Source organism: Filicampus tigris, chromosome 17 (genome assembly GCF_054856515.1).
Source record: "Filicampus tigris isolate MCC_2025a chromosome 17, RoL_Ftig_1.0, whole genome shotgun sequence".
NCBI classification, from domain to species: domain Eukaryota; kingdom Metazoa; phylum Chordata; class Actinopteri; order Syngnathiformes; family Syngnathidae; genus Filicampus; species Filicampus tigris.
In genome coordinates, this window is record NC_141233.1 from 1,175,040 (window position 1) to 1,193,691 (window position 18,652).

Genomic DNA, 18,652 nt, shown 5'->3' on the forward strand with positions numbered 1-18,652 from the left:
CCTGTGCGCTGACGTTGCAACCGGGGTAGCCGCCATATTGGGAGCGCACAGGAGGCGACATGACTACTGTTGTTACACGCAAGACAAATTTGCTGTGTTTCTCGCTTGATTTAGACGGCCGAAATATTATACTATAATACGAACTATAATACTAAATAACATAGTGAACCGTTGCTGTGTTAGGAAGTGCAGCAATGCCACCCACGATCGCAAAGGAAGAAAATTTAACAATGGACTGAATTTTTATAGGTTTCATGCTTGGTGGAAGATCGAGGGAACACTCGTTTCGGACATGTCAAAACAAAGTCAGATGGCCTGGTTATCGACTGTAAGATGAAAACGTTTAACCATAAACAACCTTCTGTCTTGGGCGAGAGTATGCTCCGTACATTTTCATAGCGGTAAGATAAAAATAAAGTTTAGAATCCTCTTGCAGAAATTTCTCTCTTTTAGTCACATTCACGCATGCACTCAGTGAGTGAGGTAAAAGGAAATAATGAATGATCAACCATCATATACACTATTAAAAAAGGAAATAAGTACGTTCGTTTGTGTAGCTTGAGTGGACGGTTCACAAGCAAACACAGCACAGCAAGTCCCTTAGTCCGAATGACAGCGTTGTTATTGTTCGCTGCCCTCATCATCTGCAGGTCCTGCACCTATCCGTTTGTAAAATGCACACGAGGGGCTAAAGATTTATAATGTTAAAATTGCTCCGAAGTGTAGACTCTACACACAAGGTACGTGAAAATATCTGGCGGACACAAAGGAGGTAGTAGGTTCGTAACTCCACTCAGTCTGGGAAATTATATAGGGACCCAAACCTTTTATAATGTCTATTTTTGCAAGATATCAGTCTCTGCTTTCATTGTCTAATTCATCCTTTCTTACATTTTATCATGGTTTTGAATCGACAAATACACAGCTTTTACTCACCGTAGCTCCCAACATGGCGGATGATGCGGTGCACGGCCCTATTACTACCAAATGAAAGAATGGATGACATTACACTGCAAATTGGAGGTATAAAAAAAACGGTGGACTTCGTTTGTGAGGAAGTAAAAGATGTGAAAGGCAGAGTTGGTACCTTGGAGCAGAAAATCTCCAAAGACGAGGAACGGATGGATACAAACCAACAAAGAATCACTGACCTCGAGAGATTCTCCAAACGGTGGAATTTCAGGCTCTTTGGAGTTAAAGAATCAGAAAAGTAGAATGTATGCAAGACTGCTATCGAGATCTGCCAAGCCGTTCTCCCTGAGTATAAAACTCGTCTTTGTAATACTATTGACACTGTTCATCGCGTCGGTCCCAAGCGCCCAAACAGCACCATACCAAGAGCTATTATCATCCAGTTAATCTCCCAGGTGACCAGAGAGAATCTGTGGAAAGCAGCAAAGACATCCTCATACTTGAAGGAAAACGACCTCAAGTTTGCAGAGGTTGTCTTGAAAGAAGATAGAGAACATCGGAGCAAATTGTGGCCTATCATCGAGAAGGCCCGCAATGAAAATAAAAAGGCCTACTAGGTCGGATGCAGAGGGTTTGTTAACGGGATAGAAGTTTTCCCCTGATAAGGCTGAAAAGGGAGATTGACTAAAAAAGATTCCTCCATGTGGTTTAGTTGGTTGTGTTTGACTAATTGTTTACACGGCATTTGTATATTTTTGTTCTTGAGAAGTTTTAGCGAATTGAATTTAAAAAAAAAAAAAAAAAAGGCTTGTTATATAATGGAAAAAGGGTGTAATGGTGCTCTCTTTGTTCATCTGCACTTTATTTTTGTACTCGATTAAGCACGTGAGTTATATTTGACGTTTGATTTTAGTTTATTTAGCAAGATGATTCTGTAATTGCAATGCTTGGTCCCGTATTGCGATCTTTTTACTCATTGTTGTATACAAGTTTTTTTGTATACTTGTTCTTCGAATTTAATAAATAAATGAACAAAATAGCAAAAGAAAAAAATTACTCCCGGTTCAAGATGGCGGTTATGTCTGCACGTCCTCAACGACACAAGGCTCTATCTAGTGTATATACGAGTTCTACGGCATGAACATTGAAAGTCCAGTGTGCGAGTCTGTGTCGCTATGGTTACGATGTCGCGGGTCTTGTTGTTTCCGTATAATTTATTTACGTCATTAAGGTCAACGATCCAGCACAGCACTGTAGCTAATACGAAACATTACGTCCGTAGTCGTTTCGTCTCGACAAAATATCTTGTTTAAATGTGAGAGTTTTTTGGTGTCTTTTCTCTAAACTATCTCCTTAGCAACATAGGGCAGTTTGCTGGTAGAGGAAACAAGGTACGTTTCAGAAATGGTACAAGATATTATATAGCACACGTTACTTGTCTTAATTGTCCTAAACACAAGTTTATCTACAAGCAATCAAATGAAGTCCACATTGTTTTAATGTTTGCATGTCTGCTAAGGCACACTTTATGTTTGCAAAAAAATAGTTCTTCTTGGGGATCGTAATTGTTATCCTCGTGTAGGTAAATTCGTTGTTTTCAATTTCCATTTGACCATCAAGAATGAGGGACGAAGAAGTGATTAATTATTTATTTGATTTGTTTTTAAATCTGGTGATGGCTCATGAGGGGAATTAGATATTTTGTATTTATTTGCACATGTATTTTATTCATTCATTCATTATCCATACCGCTTATCCTCACAAGGGTCGCGGGGCGTGCTGGAGCCTATCCCAGCTGTCTTTGGGCAGTAGGCAGGGGACACCCTGAATTGGTTGCCAGCCAATCGCAGGGCACACAGAGACAAACATCCGCACTCACAATCACACCTAGGGGCAATTTAGACAGTCCAATCAACTTACCATGCATGTTTTTGGAATGTGGGAGGAAACCGGAGTACCCGGAGGAAACCCACGCAGGCACTGGGAGAACATGCAAACTCCACACAGGGAGGCCGGAGCCAGGATCGAACCCACGACCTCTGAACTGTGAGGCGGACGTGCTAACCAGTCGATCACCGTGCCGCCCACATGTATTTTAGTTATTATATATATATTTGTTGTTATATTTGTTTATATTTGTTGTTTTTATTTCTATTTATATTTTGGGGTGTTTAAGTGTTGAATTATATGTTTTATATTCGTTTTTATGTTCACTTTTATTTACTTGTTTCATTTTTATTTGGGCAGTTTTGGTCCTCCATACAACTGGGGGTTCTGTATCTTGCTCAAGAACACTTCGACACGGTCACAAGGGCCTCTGAAATGACAACTCTACCACTGATCCATGCCATAAGGTAAATATTTTTACTACCAAAGTATTCAAAATTAGCAGAAAACAATGACAAAAGCTGTAATTTGGACAACTACAACTGCTACAAAGTTCATGTTTTTTATTTAATCTATTTTGTTGTTTGATATTCAGTACATTGACCAACCTCTGCTGGGACACTAAAGTTAAGCTTAGTTAAGTCCTTAATGACATTTGGCTGGATGTGCGCATCGTATCGGGACCACTGGGACGTGAGGAAGAGACAGGTAGGCCCTATTCTTCAGTGATAGTTCAAGTGGCTAGAAGCAGGTTCTAAATGACCAGCTGCGGTGCATCCCATGTGACCCAAAATACCTCTGAAGCGTCGTACTTTGACCCAGTGCATGGGGATATTGAGTGATGAAATGTCTTTATAGCGAGCCATAGTTTAATGTATTATGTTGCATTTCTTGGTTGCTGAGAAACATACTGTTTCTCTAAACGCTAGTTTTGCAATGCATTGCTCTCAGCACTGCCACCAAAACACAAATAGCCTGGATAAAAATGTTGTTTTGGCCACATAACGTGTGTAAAGTGATCCGAAGGCAGCCTAACACTCTGCGAATCAACGGACAATTCGACATGCCTCAATAGTATTTAATGGCAAAACAATGTGGAAATGTTTCTCGATTTCATAGATGACAGTGACTAGAAAATTGTTTTAGGCTGATCCCATGTTCTGTCTCTCCATTAGTTTCATTGTCTGCTAGCTAGTTTACTGTACTTGGCCCTTGTTTTTTCGCTCTGTTTCAAGATATTGACAAAATAAACGTCCATTCATCCATTATCCGATCCGCTTATCCTCACGAGGGTCGCGGACATGCTGGAGCCTATCCCAGTTGTCTTTCGGCAGTGGGTGGGGTACACCCTGAACTGCTTGCCAGCCAATTGCAGGGCACACAAAAACAAACAACCATCCATGCACACAATTGTACCTAGAGACAATTTAGAGTGTCCAATCTCTTGTTTTTGGAATGTGGGAGAAAACCGGAGTACCCGGAGAAAACCCACGCAGGCAACGGGGAGAACATGCAAACCTGTACCTCTGTACGGTGAGGCGGACGTGCTAACCAGTCAAAATAAACCACCCTCAAATTAAAATAAATTACAATTTTAGTCCATCATTCCCGTCCGTCTGGATCTTTTCTGTTGGGACAATGATTAGAGGTTTACATTCACATTACTTCTTTCCGTCTTTGGGTGACCTTGCTTTTCTACACCAGCGTTCAAGCCTAAATTCCATAAGAGCAGTTAAACATGGCACAAAGTGCACCTGTCGTATTTTCACTTAAAGCCTTAAAGGTTTAAACAATGCCTGCAAGCTTTAAGGTGTACAGTTAGACATACACTTTTGTTCTAGCATACAAAATTTCAATGACCACTCGTTTATTTAGTAGCGACATTTTTAAAAACATCATACCTGCTCAGGGCTCAGGTAACGACCAATCAAGGCTAAGCTTCAGAAAAGAGGCCAGCCGTGATTGGTCGTTACCTGAGCCCTGAGCAGTTGTGATGTCATTTTCAGTCGACAGAAATGACAAAATGGCCGCTTCAAGAGATGGCTAAAAACGGGTAGATTAACTCTTATTCCACAAACGCAGTATTTATCATAATGTCTTGTTTCAACTAGTGGGCTTGCATAGAACATATTCTTGAAAAAAAATATGTTTGTGTTGACTTTCACTTTAATCTGTAACACGTCACACACAGATGCCGCACTCCTGACACGTGGCCGACTAAGGAAAAAAATACAAATAAAACAGTGTTGTGTACCTTGCGGTCCCACGATCACCGCGCTTGCTTGCGTGTGTGTGTCAGTTGTTCGATATATTTTTTTTGGTTTGGTAGGTGTCTGCTCGTGCGGGTGCCTGCGTGTGTCGTGAAGATTACGTTCTCGATGCCATTTGGCTGTCGCCGACGTGGGACGGACTGTGAACACGTGGGTCAGCCCGAAATACAGACGAGAACTTAGTGACGGATAGATGATACCCACCTCTGTTGATTTTACTGTTGGATTGTACAATGTCCTTATGTGTTCTGAAAGACGCCTTTAAATAAAATGATTTCTTTTTCTTCTTCATCTTCTTATTATTAATGATAACAATAATAACAAAAACTAAAGTACAATAATAATGATATTGATAATAATGGTAATGATGATGATGATGACTATTATTATTGTATTGTTCTTTGTGTAATATGAATCTTTTTCTTTGTAGGGCTTGACAGCTCTCTTTGGGCAGACATTGGCTTGCAACCGAAGTATGGATAACAGAGTCAGCTCCGAGCCTCCTAATCAGAGAACAGCTGTGCTGACCGATCACTGGGACTCCCTGGAGACAGACACACAGAGTTTGGCCCAGCAAAGTGTCTGCAAACAGCAGCTAAGAATGCACATTGGTGATTACATACTGCCTCAAGGAGAGATGAATGGCAGTTTAAAGGAAGGAAATTGGGACGTTGCAGATGCAAACAATAATCCACATAAAGATGACATGGTTTCTGATAGCATTGAAGTACCAGCACATTTACACACAACGGGGGAACCCGAAAGAGATTCTCACGAAAGGTATTGCATTAGAGCTCAAGAAAAAGTGTTTTTCCTAGATACAGTTCTTGTTAATTACTATGAATGAATTTGTAACACCATTCATCACGAGGTCTCATTGACACCATGCAGGGCATCTATTTTCATGCTCAGTGCAAGTCTAGCGAAATCACTAACTTGGTCTAACTGTGTGCATGGGTGGCGTATTCTTTCTTTTGGTAACTTTACAGCCACGTGCAGTTAGGAACGGGTGTTTATGCCGTTGTGGGCGTGAACACAGACTTGCATCCCAGCCAATCGAAGCGGCTTCTCTCATTCCCTTTAAAATCAGCGCAGGAGAGCCGCACAGTCTACATGGCTGGAGTCCGGGAAGGAGATTGACATGCTCAAAGTATGTTTATAAGGAACTGCAAGATTTCCACTTGCAGTGGATGATGTAAAGTTGATGTAAAATTGGCCAGGGCAATCTCAGATCACCACTGGGAAGTGGGCACTTTGGAGACCGCCTTCAGTCGCCCAAAAGTAAATGTCCATGTGTGAAACCGCCCCCCACCCACTTTGGCTGTGCCATGTCCAGGGGGTGATTTTAAAAAGAAATGAAAGATGATGATAATAATAATAATAATATTAATAACAATAACAAATTCAGTTAATTGATTTATTGATTTCGACATTGATTCTGAGGGTTTGATCCACGCTGTTGTTATATTTATGAATGAAATACGCTGACATCCACCACATGTGCCCGGAGTGCCGGATCTGTCTGCCTGCACCTCGATCAAATTCACCAAAATCTCATTACACCACCTGTGCTACAAGTTAGGGCATAAAATTTAGTTTACTTTCAGCCACCAAATTGTCAGGCGCACCAGTGGCCTTGAAAACGCCCTCAGTCCACCGGAATGCTCAGCATGTCGTAGCCCAGTCTGCAAATGCGCAAACCTGCTAAAGGGAGGCAAGCATCTGCATGAAAATCAAGATGCGCCAGTTTTTACACACGAGCTCAGTGCTCTGTCTATGAATATACCCAGATTTAGTTTCATTCCTGTGAGGTACACATATGTACAGCCCTTTCCAGTGTGTTGACAGGGTCCTAACATCTCTACACCGTAAGCCATCTTGTGGTGACCCTGCCAGAACCAGCACTGGCCCTGTACAGTAATACGATCAGTTTCAATGATTATTTCATATTTATGAATTTGTACTGTATCATTTAAACATTTAAGAAATCATGAAGGCCTAAACACTCTTCCGAGCAAATATGGTAACAAGTATGGTAGCACATATTACTTCTGTACTTACTTTTTTTTAAATGTTTTTTTTTTGCAGCATAAAATCTAACTGAATATTTAACATTTACATCTGATGAGCTTTATATCTTGTTCAAGCCATTCCTTATGGAAGTGTTGTGACCTACAAGGGATAGACATTCACCAGTGACCTGTACTTTTAAGGGAGGGGTGAGGGTATGGATCAAAGAGATGACAGCGGTCAGAGAGTTGAAGGGCAGTAGTGTGTTGATTGCTGTGTTAAGGCCCTCTTACACAATTCAATTTTTTTCCCCCACAAGATGGAAAACACATTGCTAATATAATTTTACTTGGGAAAATGACATAAATAGTAACGAACAGTGACTTGTGTGAATAACTTTAATCTGATTACTCTTCCTGGAAATAGCAATGCATTATTTTATTAGTTACCCCAAAAAGTCATCATATTGTAGTAAAGCGTTACTTGCGCATTATGTTATCACTGGTTAAATATGTAGCATCAGACGAGGCTGCACTAGACCAGTGTTTTTCAAACTATTTTTGAGTCAAGGCACATTTATTTCATTGAAAAAATCCCGCGGCACACCACTATCTGAAATTGTGAAAAAAAAAGCTTATTTTAACAAGTGTTATATTGTTTATATAAGCATTTTTTACCATTGAAGAATAATGTTTTATAACATCTTGAGTAGGAATTAAATAAACATAAAGAAGGCGGCACGGTGGTCGACTGGTTAGCACATCCGCCTCACAGTTCAGAGGTCGTGGGTTCGATCCCGGCTCCGGCCTCCCTGTGTGGAGTTTGCATGTTCTCCCCGTGCCTGCGTGGGTTTCCTCCGCATACTCCGGTTTCCTCCCACATTCCAAAAACATGCATGGTAAGTTGATTGGACTGTCTAAATTGCCCCTAGGTGTGATTGTGAGTGCGGATGTTTGTCTCTGTGTGCCCTGCGATTGGCTGGCAACCAATTCAGGGTGTCCCCCTTCCACTGCCCAAAGACAGCTGGGATAGGCTCCAGCACGCCCACGACCCTTGTGAGGATAAGTGGTATGGATAATGAATGAATGAATAAACACAAAGAAAAAAGTATTTTATAATTTTTCATATTGATACTTACTCAGTGTGAAACATTGGCCTAGGTAGGGAAGAGTACTACAATGTAGTAACTACCGGATTACGCTGCCAGGCGCTGGACCGCACAGGCACACGAATTATATCATTTCCCACGGCAGCACAGAGTTTGAATAACACTGCACTAGACTATTATACTTTACCATTAGAGCCAAGTTGCCAGTAGATGGCAGTCATGACGTTTGTAGAAGTGCTGAGAACCTTTTGGTTAAAAATGAATGTGGACCTAATTCATACAATATTGGGGTACATATTTGCAACAATAGGTACATTTTCATTTAATGTGTTGATAAAATGTAACTACAACTAACAATGGTTTGTGACATAAAAGATCAAATGAAGGATTTACATTCACTTCAAATATCATCAATCCTGTCAGTCATTCAGTTAAGATGCATTACTATTTCACAGGTAATACTGCTAATAATTTGAACACAACATGAGAGCATCAGTAACGTTGAAACTTTGAATATTTAAACATCACATGGATAATTTAAGATAAGCCCTGATTCATCACTGAGTCGTGAAATGGTGTGAAGTGGAGCATGGCCTAATTCAGGACCAGGGAGAACAAAAGCTTTCATTTGAGAGTTTTGTTTTGTTTTTGGTGAATCAAAAATAGGTGTTCACTCCTGGGCCAATAACAAAGATTATTGATACTGTAAAGTAGACCTCTCTTTTGAGGGAAGTGTGGCAGTCATCTTCTACTGTATGTGTAAAGCACAAAAGGACATCTGTTTTTGGACTCTTTTTGACTCAAACTTTTGCCTGCTTCAGACACAGAAGGATAGTAAATAACAAAAAAAGGGATTTTACTCTCTGCTGTTATAACCAGTGTTAAATGTTCATCTATGACTAAAGTACTGTATATTGTTTCAGAGGAAAATGACCTTGGTACATTTAGACAATGGTTTCAGTCTAATAGAGCCGAGGTAGAGGACACAGTCCTATTCCCATCATCATGTTCTTTTAGTCCTTTTATACCGACTCCTCAAAGCAGATAAGCCTTTTCACACAATGCCACTGCATACTTTACCAACCCAATGCCTATTCCTCATTCAAGTGAACAAATCCTATCTAAGCAGCCCCATTCATCTCTGTGCGCTATATTTTTTACCTATTTACTCAATATTGGAAGATGTTCTCTGTTTGGGTCCATGCAACTATTTTCTTTCATTGTCACCGTTTTCCCGCTTGCTTTTGTATCCGGGCCTCTATCATCGTGGGCAAATTCTGTATTTTCCTTCACACCCAGCTGCATGTTTTAATGCATTCTCTAACTAGTTTGAGTTTCACTCATTAGAGAGCCATCTCTTACCTGTTCGGTCTCATTGAAAGGAGCAGTTCTACACCTTTGAACCCACCCCAAACACGCACGCACACACGCACTCATTTATGATGTCTGTGAGGAGTAAGACTCTTTTCATTCCACCCAGTAAGCACAAATAGCTACAATTTATTTTAATAACGTCTTTTCATTGCCTTCGAGCCTTTAATACCACAATTTTGGAGCTTGCTCATGATCTGAAAATGGCATATGTGAACTATTCCCCTGATAGTACTGCTAAAATTCACTTTCATTGGTCAAGCTGAAGGTGAAAATGCAAAAATGATAAATATATGATTGCAATCCCTGTTAGCATGGTATCTTAGCTCATCGATGTTTTAATGATGTAATTAGTATGCCTTCCTTTGGTATTGTTTATATACATTTGCAAGCTCTTTGGCATTTATCATACTGAAAACTGCCCTTGGTTGGTGAACTCTGCTGAATGTGGTTGCTTGTCAACCAAGTGTGATTCTAGGTTCTAAATTAAAGGCTCTGCTAAGCTCCTAAATTCAGTCACTTTCACATTCAACCTAATTCAACGAATGGTCCCAGAATGATTCAGGATTGATCATCAGACTTAAACATAATGCACTTGTTTTAGGCTTTGACCTTCTGCCAATTAAATTTGAGGCAAAAGCTCATAATGTTCTTATACATTCAATATTGTTATTCTTTAGAAAGAACAGGATCACTGATGTAAGCAGCCAAAAATAATTACCTTCAAATGGTGTCTGGGCTCTCCCTTAGAGATAAAATGGTTTGGTACAGTACAGTAGAGGAGGATCTAAATGAGGTGGCTTGGACCTCAATTAGGATGACTCTTTCACACCAACCTTATGAAGTGTTCTGGGCACATCCCACCTGGAGAAGGACCCAGGGACGAACCGAGACACATTGGAGTGACTATGGGCTCTATATTCATTGGCAGCGCATTGAGTGTTAAAAACTGGCGCATATTGATTTTTGTGCCGCTGCAAGCCTCGCATACCGCGTTAGGAATTTGACAGACATCTCTGTGCTATGCTGGGCCTTTCGGCACACCGAGGGGATTATCTTTGATGAGTCCCGATTACGCCTGCCAATTTGCTAGACTATACATCTGAGCTCTGTGCACATGTGTGGTGGATGTCATTATGTTTCATTTATTTATTCCCCAAACTTTTTTTATTAGTGTTTTAACAGAAATCATACAGGCATACAAATCTATAAAATGATACGCATAAAACAGACTACAAGTCCCTTCGAACACGGAACGTATAACAAAACACACACAGACCAAAAAGAAGAAAAAAAAAGCACCCTCCAATCACTTTTAAATAATACATTGAAACAAGTACAACCTTTTCAGATAAAAGAAGTCAATGTCGTACCCACTTAATTAGATATGTATACAAAAAGAGTGAGGATTACCAAAACAAACTATCTAAAACATCCATCCATTATCGATACTGCTTATAGTCACAAGGGTCGCGGGGCGTGCTGGAGCCTATCCCAGCTGTCTTCGGGCAGTATGCGGGGGACACCCTGAATTGGTTGCCAGCCAATCGCAGGGCACACAGAGACAAACATCCGCACTCACAATCATACCTAGGGGCAATTTAGAGAGTCCAATCAACATAACATGCATGTTTTTGGAATGTGGGAGGAAACCGGAGTACCCGGAGAAAACCCACGCAGGCACGAGGAGAACATGCAAACGCCACACAGGGAGGCCGGAGCCGGGATCGAACCCACGACCTCTGAGCTGTGAGGCGGACGTGCTAACCAGTCGTCCACCGTGCCGGCCCCTATCTAAAACATAATAATAAAAAAAGGCACATGGAAAATGACCTCCAGAAACAATAATGACAATAAACACAATAAATCAATAGCGTAATGTACACTAGTCTTGAACGACAGGAAAGTCCATCTGTCCAACCAGGTGATGTAGTGGCTGCCAAAGTCGTGTAAAGTTATCAGAGTTCAGTATAAATAGACTTTCTAGGAAATTAAAAACTACCCATCATTCAAAATGAAAGTGCAATATGATTACTAAAGTAATCATTCTATTCTAACATTTCTATTTGGGACACAAAACTGACCACAGAGAAACATCAATAGAAATATCAGCAACTTCAGCAAAAATAAATAAAACAATAAAAAGAGCGAAAACAATAGTAACAATAGACAACAATAGAATAAAATAAACCCTAACAGTTAAAACTATAACTCCCTAGAGTTAAGCAATCCCTAAGTACAAATGCCAGTCCTGAGTATATCAAACACAAGGCAAATATTTAAACAGTCTGGATCCACCACAGTTTTAACATTTTTTTTCCAACAAAGTCCATAGCAAGTCTGAATTTCTCCATTTGGTAGAGTAATCCGCAGTATGCCCGGGTAGTAGATAAGGCAGACTTTAAAGCCTGGGCATGAGTGAAGCTCCCTTTTAACCGGAGAAAAAGCAGACCGTTTCTTGGCAACTGTAGGAGTGAAGTCGAGAAAGATAGAGATCCTCTCCCCATTGTAATAGAGAGGAGAGATTTCTCCATTCTTACGTAGGATTACTCTGTGTTGTTGAAACCTGTTCACTCTGACGACAAAGGGGCGAGGAGGTTTCCCGTCCACAGGTTTAACATGGAGGGTCCGATGAGCCTGGTCCAAAACGGGTTTGTTGTCCAAGCTGAGGAGTGTCTGTAGAAATGTAGCCACAAAATCCATGGGGCGATTGCCCTCCAATCCCTCGGGAACACTGACCACACATACATTAGGCAGTTGAGAACGACCCTCCAAGTCACACTTTTTTGCCAAGGAGTCAACCAGATCTGTCAACTATGTACCAGCAGCTTCGAGGGTAGTTAGCTTCTCATCGTGGTCATTAGCCGAGCGCTCAATGTCCGCAATAGCTTGATCATATGACATCTCCATCGGAGAGAGAGCACTCATAATTTCCCACTTTACTGCCTCTGACACAATCTCGTCAAATTTACTCACAAGGTCCAAGCGCATGTCGCCCAACATTGCCTCCATTCTAAAAGTAATGCAGGTGTCGAATATTGTTCAACAAATCATGCGAACATAAATTGAACCCATTAAAGCCTGAAGCCCCTCGTGAGACATCTCTCTAAAACCTACGGTCGTCTTTGGAGTCACCCTTGAAAACCTGACATTTTCGCGGAAATTCAACACCTACAAAATAATGAATATCTCAGCCCCTGTAGCAGATAGAAACATAATTCCAAAAGAATTTGAGAGGTTAGACATGTGGCTTTCACACAGGCCTGAGTTTATTAATCTTGACTGTTTCAATCGAAGAAGCACTATTTTTAATTTTAAAAAATCGAGTGGTAATTACCATGCTGTGTTCTCTTACAGAGACGTTGAAATGGTAATTGTCTAAGAACATATAGCTTAAGCATATATCACATATGGCTGGTTTCATGTGAAACGCCGTACAAAGCCACCGTACGGCTTTGAAGTCCACAAGCCCGTCGCCTATATCACTGCCGTGACTTACATCAGAGCTCCCGCGATCGACTGTGCCTCCATTACTCCTCAAAAAGATTTCGGATATCCTCTGATGACTTGCGACACTGTCACATGTATATTCTGATGTATTTCATTGGCTAAGAGACAGAGAATTGGATTAAAAAAAAGAAAATGACGTATATGCTCTCGGCTTTAGAGAGAGAAACACGTAACAGCGCTCCTGGCTTTAGTGGTAGAAACGCGCTTGTGCGTTCCCGGCTTTAATGTGTTAAACAGTCACATCTCTGCGGAGCTCCTACAATACCTCCTAAATGCTTGACGCTCAATCGGAAATCCATTTCATTTATAAATATGACAGCATCGTGCACAAAAACCCTCTGAATCATTGTAGAAATCAATTAATTGAATGCAGTATTCTAATCTTTACTACCTTTGTTACATTTTTAAAATCACCTCCCTAGCTGTGGCACAGCTACTGTAGGCGGTGGGGTCACACAAGGACATGTATTATCCTACTGGAAGGTGGTCTTCAAATGCCCACTTCATAGTTGTGATCTGTGATTGCCCTGGCCAACTTTACATCATCCACCCTTGGAGGTCCACTTGCAGTTCCTTATAAATGTACTTCCCGCAATTTGACCATGGACTCCAGCAAATCAGTTTCTGCTTCCAAGGTGCTTCCTTGGTGTAGCCCGCCCTTTTGCACAGTTAAGGCCTAGATAGACCAGTCGGACGTTGGGAAGCATCGGGGCGTCGGATTGCGCCGCCTGATTGATGAGCGAACACCGTCGCAACATCGGATCCCGTCGGGATGCGTCTGGTGGGCATTTCAGCATATTGAATCGGTGTTGTAAGTCGTGACATTTGGCCGCTCTGTTTGGCTTGTTAGCCAGCGAATCAGCGCACAGGTCAAGAACAGGAAGTGACGAATGTGGATAAAAAGTGAGCACGCCTTTGCCACCTTAATCTTCTTACAAGTACAAGAGCGAGGGTTGACACTATAAGAGTTGCATGATACTGTGTCAAGAGCGCGAGGGTTTGCTTCGCGTGGGAGTTCATCGTGAGCGAAAAATATAGTGGAATGCATTGTTCACGTTTTTATATTCCACTCCTGCCAATAGCTTTCCGGTTGGGTTTTTCTAACCATGAAGAATAGTGAATACCGGTGCTGATGGTATGGAAGGGTATTACATCTCACGCATGCGCAGAAGGTGCTTAATGGCTGTCTGTTGTTGCGGTGTATTTTTACAACAAGACGTTTACCTCTGGTAGGGTAACAGTTAGAATGTGCTACATGACAGACTTATTAGGCTGGGCATGAATCTAGAGTCTTATGTCTCCCAGCTGGCCTGGGAACGCCTCAAGGTCCTCCCAGAAGAGCTGGACGAAGGGCCTTGGGACAGGGAAGTCTGAGTTCCTGCTTAGGCTGCTGCCCCCGCCAGGTGGCGCCAGACAAGCGGAAGTAAATGGATGTATGGGATTTTTCATTAGAGATGCGGACCAAGTTAATGTGACACTTGAAAAGTTATTATTGAGAACTCACCCAATAGAACATTTACAATCAATCACTACGCAAAAACAAAAACACTTTGACCGAGTTCCAGTTGAGGCACATAAAAGGGAAAGGAAAAATGCAAGCTAATAACCTCTTGCGAACTAGCCTGCTAAAATGCACAGATATCGATGGAAGTATTTTGCTCTATGTCCTAAGTGGCTTCTTCTGTTTTCTTTTTATCTTACAGCAAACTGGATGCCAGTGATGCTGTCTCAGAATTGTTCTGGCATCCAAATTGGAACGCCAACAAAATAGGAGATCTCACTGAGAGTTTAAAGTGCTCTGTCTCAGAATATCAACACTTTTGTAGTCCAACGTCTCATCAATCGCAGAAGCCATTTCGAAGAGGATACAGATACATAGCTGACTCAAGATCAATGACTCCTAAAATTTCTGGCAGTGACTCTAATCAGCCATACCACCTACATCCCCAAGATGACCAGGTTAGCTCAATAACAACCCAACGCTATCACAGCAATGGTTTGCTTCATAGCTCACCAAAATCCAACTCAACTCGTAGTTGTAGTGATTGCAATATCCAAGGGCAGTCCAAAGACCAGACAAAGAATAGCTGTCCCAATGTGGATAACAATATTAAAAGATCTCTTGAGATGACAGAGCACACGGAGGCAATGCATGCTCTGGACTTGAAAGAATATCAAATCTACAACCAGAAGGAACTGCAACACATACCTGCAAGATCATTTCAAATCTCACCCACAACTGAGAGTTCTCAGACTCCTGGAAAGAAAAAACAACATACACACACAGAGGACCTTGTAGAACGTAACAAAATAACACTGGGCCGCATTACATCTGGTAATGGATCCTATGTGACTATGCATGCACTTCAGCAGAAGAAGCCTCACATTGTTAAAAAGGTATGTGGAGATGATATAACTTTTGAACTGTTATTCATTACCCTTGCTTCACATACCGGTACTAGAAATTGGGCCAATTTAGTCTGTATAGCAGCAATTGGGTCCTTATATTTTGCACAAAAAAAAAATGTCAAGACGAAACTGTCCAAAAAGTCCCAAGTTCAATGGATGTAAGAATTGTGGAGCTACCAGTGCCGGACGGTAAGTTTTCGGACCTGGGCCTTCAATGAGGACTGAAGTTAGTTAATCTACCTCTTAAATAACACCCTCATGTCGCATTATGACCACTTTGGGCTCGTTGACCCTCCCTCTGCATGGCCCTGATAACATTCTTACTTTAAGCAAGAAACTCAGCTCCCTTTATCTTCCAAAACATCACCTCCAAACCTCTACACTACAATTTAGTTTTCCAATAACATGACAAAAACAGATAAACTTAAAATGAAATACATCAAACTCACCAGAGATGGCGATGCATACCTTCTTTATTTACTCCTACCTGTCTGTGTAGGCTTGCTTGGGTGCTCATACATGCTGCACTAAAAAATCCCCAAAAATATTTTCTGAGTTGAAACAAGCCAGTCAGCAATGGTGTTGGTTGGCCTGTCTTCACAATGCCCTTTTTTTAAAAGTACACCTTGAAAAGGAATTTTTAATCATGTCCAGACATCGTAAATTGATTTTACTTTTGCATATCAAGCTCAACCAATCAGAGGCATAAACATAACACACTATTTAGCTGAACCAATCAGAAGACAAAAGAATACTTATGTCATTCTGAACCTTTGCGAATAATTTCATGTAAGTTGATAATGTAGGTTAGGTGCTCTTCTTCTTTGGGCCAATAGAGAAGGACTTGAATGACCTCACGCCACTTGAATCAAAGAAGTGATCCTAAATTAAAATGTAGATGTGACCTGTTAAAAATCTTTACAACCTATTATGTATAACCTATATGTTTTGAAACTCTGTAGTGGAACAACAATTTGGAACTGTGCCTGGAACACACACGCACACACACAGCAGCTCAAAAATACCCTTATCATTAGGTTTGTTCAAAAACATTGACCATATACTGAATGGTTGATTGACTTGAGAATTCTCACTTATTTGCATAGACTACTTGCGAAAACTTGAGAAAAATATAATTTGCATAATAACTGTGAGAAAATGCTTTTCACAAACCTGATGTTGGAGGTTCAGGTCGGCAGTACTCAACCACTTTCCTGCGACCCAGTCGTGCTCTGGCACCTAATTTTTATAAACATTATGAAAATATCTATTTTAACAAGGAGACCATTTAAAAGGGAAACTTAGTGCAACTTAGTGCAATTTAACAAATCATCACCAGGAGCTGCACTCGCACTTATAAGCAAACAACTATGAATATCAGATTCAGGGTTTCAAAAGTCGTTCTTAAATTTCAGCAATGGCTTTTATATTTTGGCTAACTAATGGTTGATATTTTTTTCTTCAGTAATTTCTTAAGGGAATTATCTTTGCCTTTACCAACTAATATGTATGTGTATATATATATATATATATATATATATATATATATATATATATATATATATATATATATATATATATATATATATATATATATATGTTGTTATGCTGTTATTTTAAATTGACAATTTATTCTATTGAGTGAAATCATTGAATGAGAACAGTTATTATTAAGTAAGATGTGTCTGCCAATTGAAATCTAATGAGCAAATTCAGAGTGATATTGACAAAACCCAAGGCTTCAAGAGAGGGAAAGCCTCCAGCTCTGTTTACCACTACACAAAGCTAACGGCTCTTGACTATGTAAATGGTGATGATATGAGACATTGTAGAGGACTGGGGCTCAGATGGGTGGACAAGGTTGAGGGTATTATAGCCAGAAAAACAGTCATGTGGCCCAACAAATGGTGAATGCCTGCTATCCAGACCAATTATGCCACTGTGCCAGGTGCATGGATGTCTGAGAGCCTATTGGGAGGCATGTCTCTGATGTTCTGGTTGTACAGATCAAGTCATAATAAGCACTACATAGCAAGCCGGATATGTATGGCTCTTTTATATGGTGGAAGAGAAGAAAAATGAAACCCTGCAAATTAATTTTCCAGGTGGGGTTAAAGCAAGCATCATGGGACATAATTTTGGTTGTTGACTGACGATGATACAAATAAATGAGAGAAAAGGGTTGGTTGATGCAGGCATAGTAGAAAGATGCCACTAGTGTTTTGGATATCAAAGCTGCATTCAAATAGTTCCAAATCAAAAGTAATCAAAATAACCATATGGGTTTGTTTAGGAACAATACATTAACATTTGGTGTGTAGCTGGATAAATGTTGAAAACCTATCCACTGCTAGCAAGCCCATATGTATATACTGGCAGTCCTCGTATTACAATGTATGCGACCGACGACGTTTCTACTTTACGACGTCCGTGCCCCCTCCCCCGTTTTGTCCCTAGCACCATAGTGACTATGTTTACATGCAGTCAATATTCAGGTTAAAGTCAAAATTCAGATTTCTGAAATATTCTGAATATCCCCTTTACATGATTGAGCGGACAGATTTGCTCCGGCATTTGAATAGCCCACTGTGTACGGCAACCCACGGCGTCATGGCTCAAATGGACGTCATTTCCGCTTGTTACTTTCAACTGTCAATAAAACAATCGATATTCATGTCACTCACCGCATGAATGAAGCAGCCAGTTTCCTCCTCGCTCCAAAAGTGTGCTTTTGCGCTGCATCTCTGAGCTTGTTTACCTCTGCTTATGTATTTGCACGCCAAACAACACGCTTCCGCATACAAGCACTTTCTGTTCTACAAAGACCCAGCATTTCTTGCGGTTGAGCATGCGCAGTGTCTCGATCGTGTCTGTTTGCGCGGTGGCAGGATCTTTGCCTTTTTCGCCTCTCCTCCTTCTCCATCCACTTCTTAGCAGTAATGCTAAGTGCAGCATCTTATGCTTTTTACTTTAATGTATTTTCATTTTTTTATACAGAGTATTTTTGTATAAATTTTGACTTTAACGGTGAAATCCAACATACGCGGAAAGTCGTGTTACATCGCCAGTGTAAGAATGGAACTCGTTCGTAAAATGAGGACTCCATATATATATGACAAGAGCGGATCCAAATCAAATTGTCTTATTATTTTTTTGTGAACAAAATCATCCCAAC

General features: G+C 40.7%; 1 protein-coding gene across 6 annotated transcripts in view; it reads left to right on the forward strand.

The window, feature by feature from the left end:
* Positions 1–2,121: 2,121 nt before the first annotated feature.
* Positions 2,122–18,652, forward strand: part of jhy (junctional cadherin complex regulator) — a 61,187-nt gene continuing 44,656 nt past the window's right edge. For 2 of the 6 annotated variants that reach the window (XM_086012996.1, XM_086013000.1), the window contains exons 1-6: positions 2,122–2,303; positions 2,858–3,002; positions 3,160–3,266; positions 3,395–3,507; positions 5,500–5,849; positions 14,772–15,465. In XM_086012996.1, coding sequence (XP_085869122.1) covers positions 3,448–3,507; positions 5,500–5,849; positions 14,772–15,465 — 1,104 coding nt within the window. In that variant the 5' untranslated portion in view covers positions 2,122–2,303; positions 2,858–3,002; positions 3,160–3,266; positions 3,395–3,447. Of the gene's footprint in view, positions 2,304–2,857; positions 3,003–3,159; positions 3,267–3,394; positions 3,508–5,128; positions 5,220–5,499; positions 5,850–14,771; positions 15,466–18,652 lie in introns of all 6 variants that reach the window. The other 4 variants (XM_086013001.1, XM_086013002.1, XM_086012999.1 and 1 more) reach the window with 4 other exon arrangements.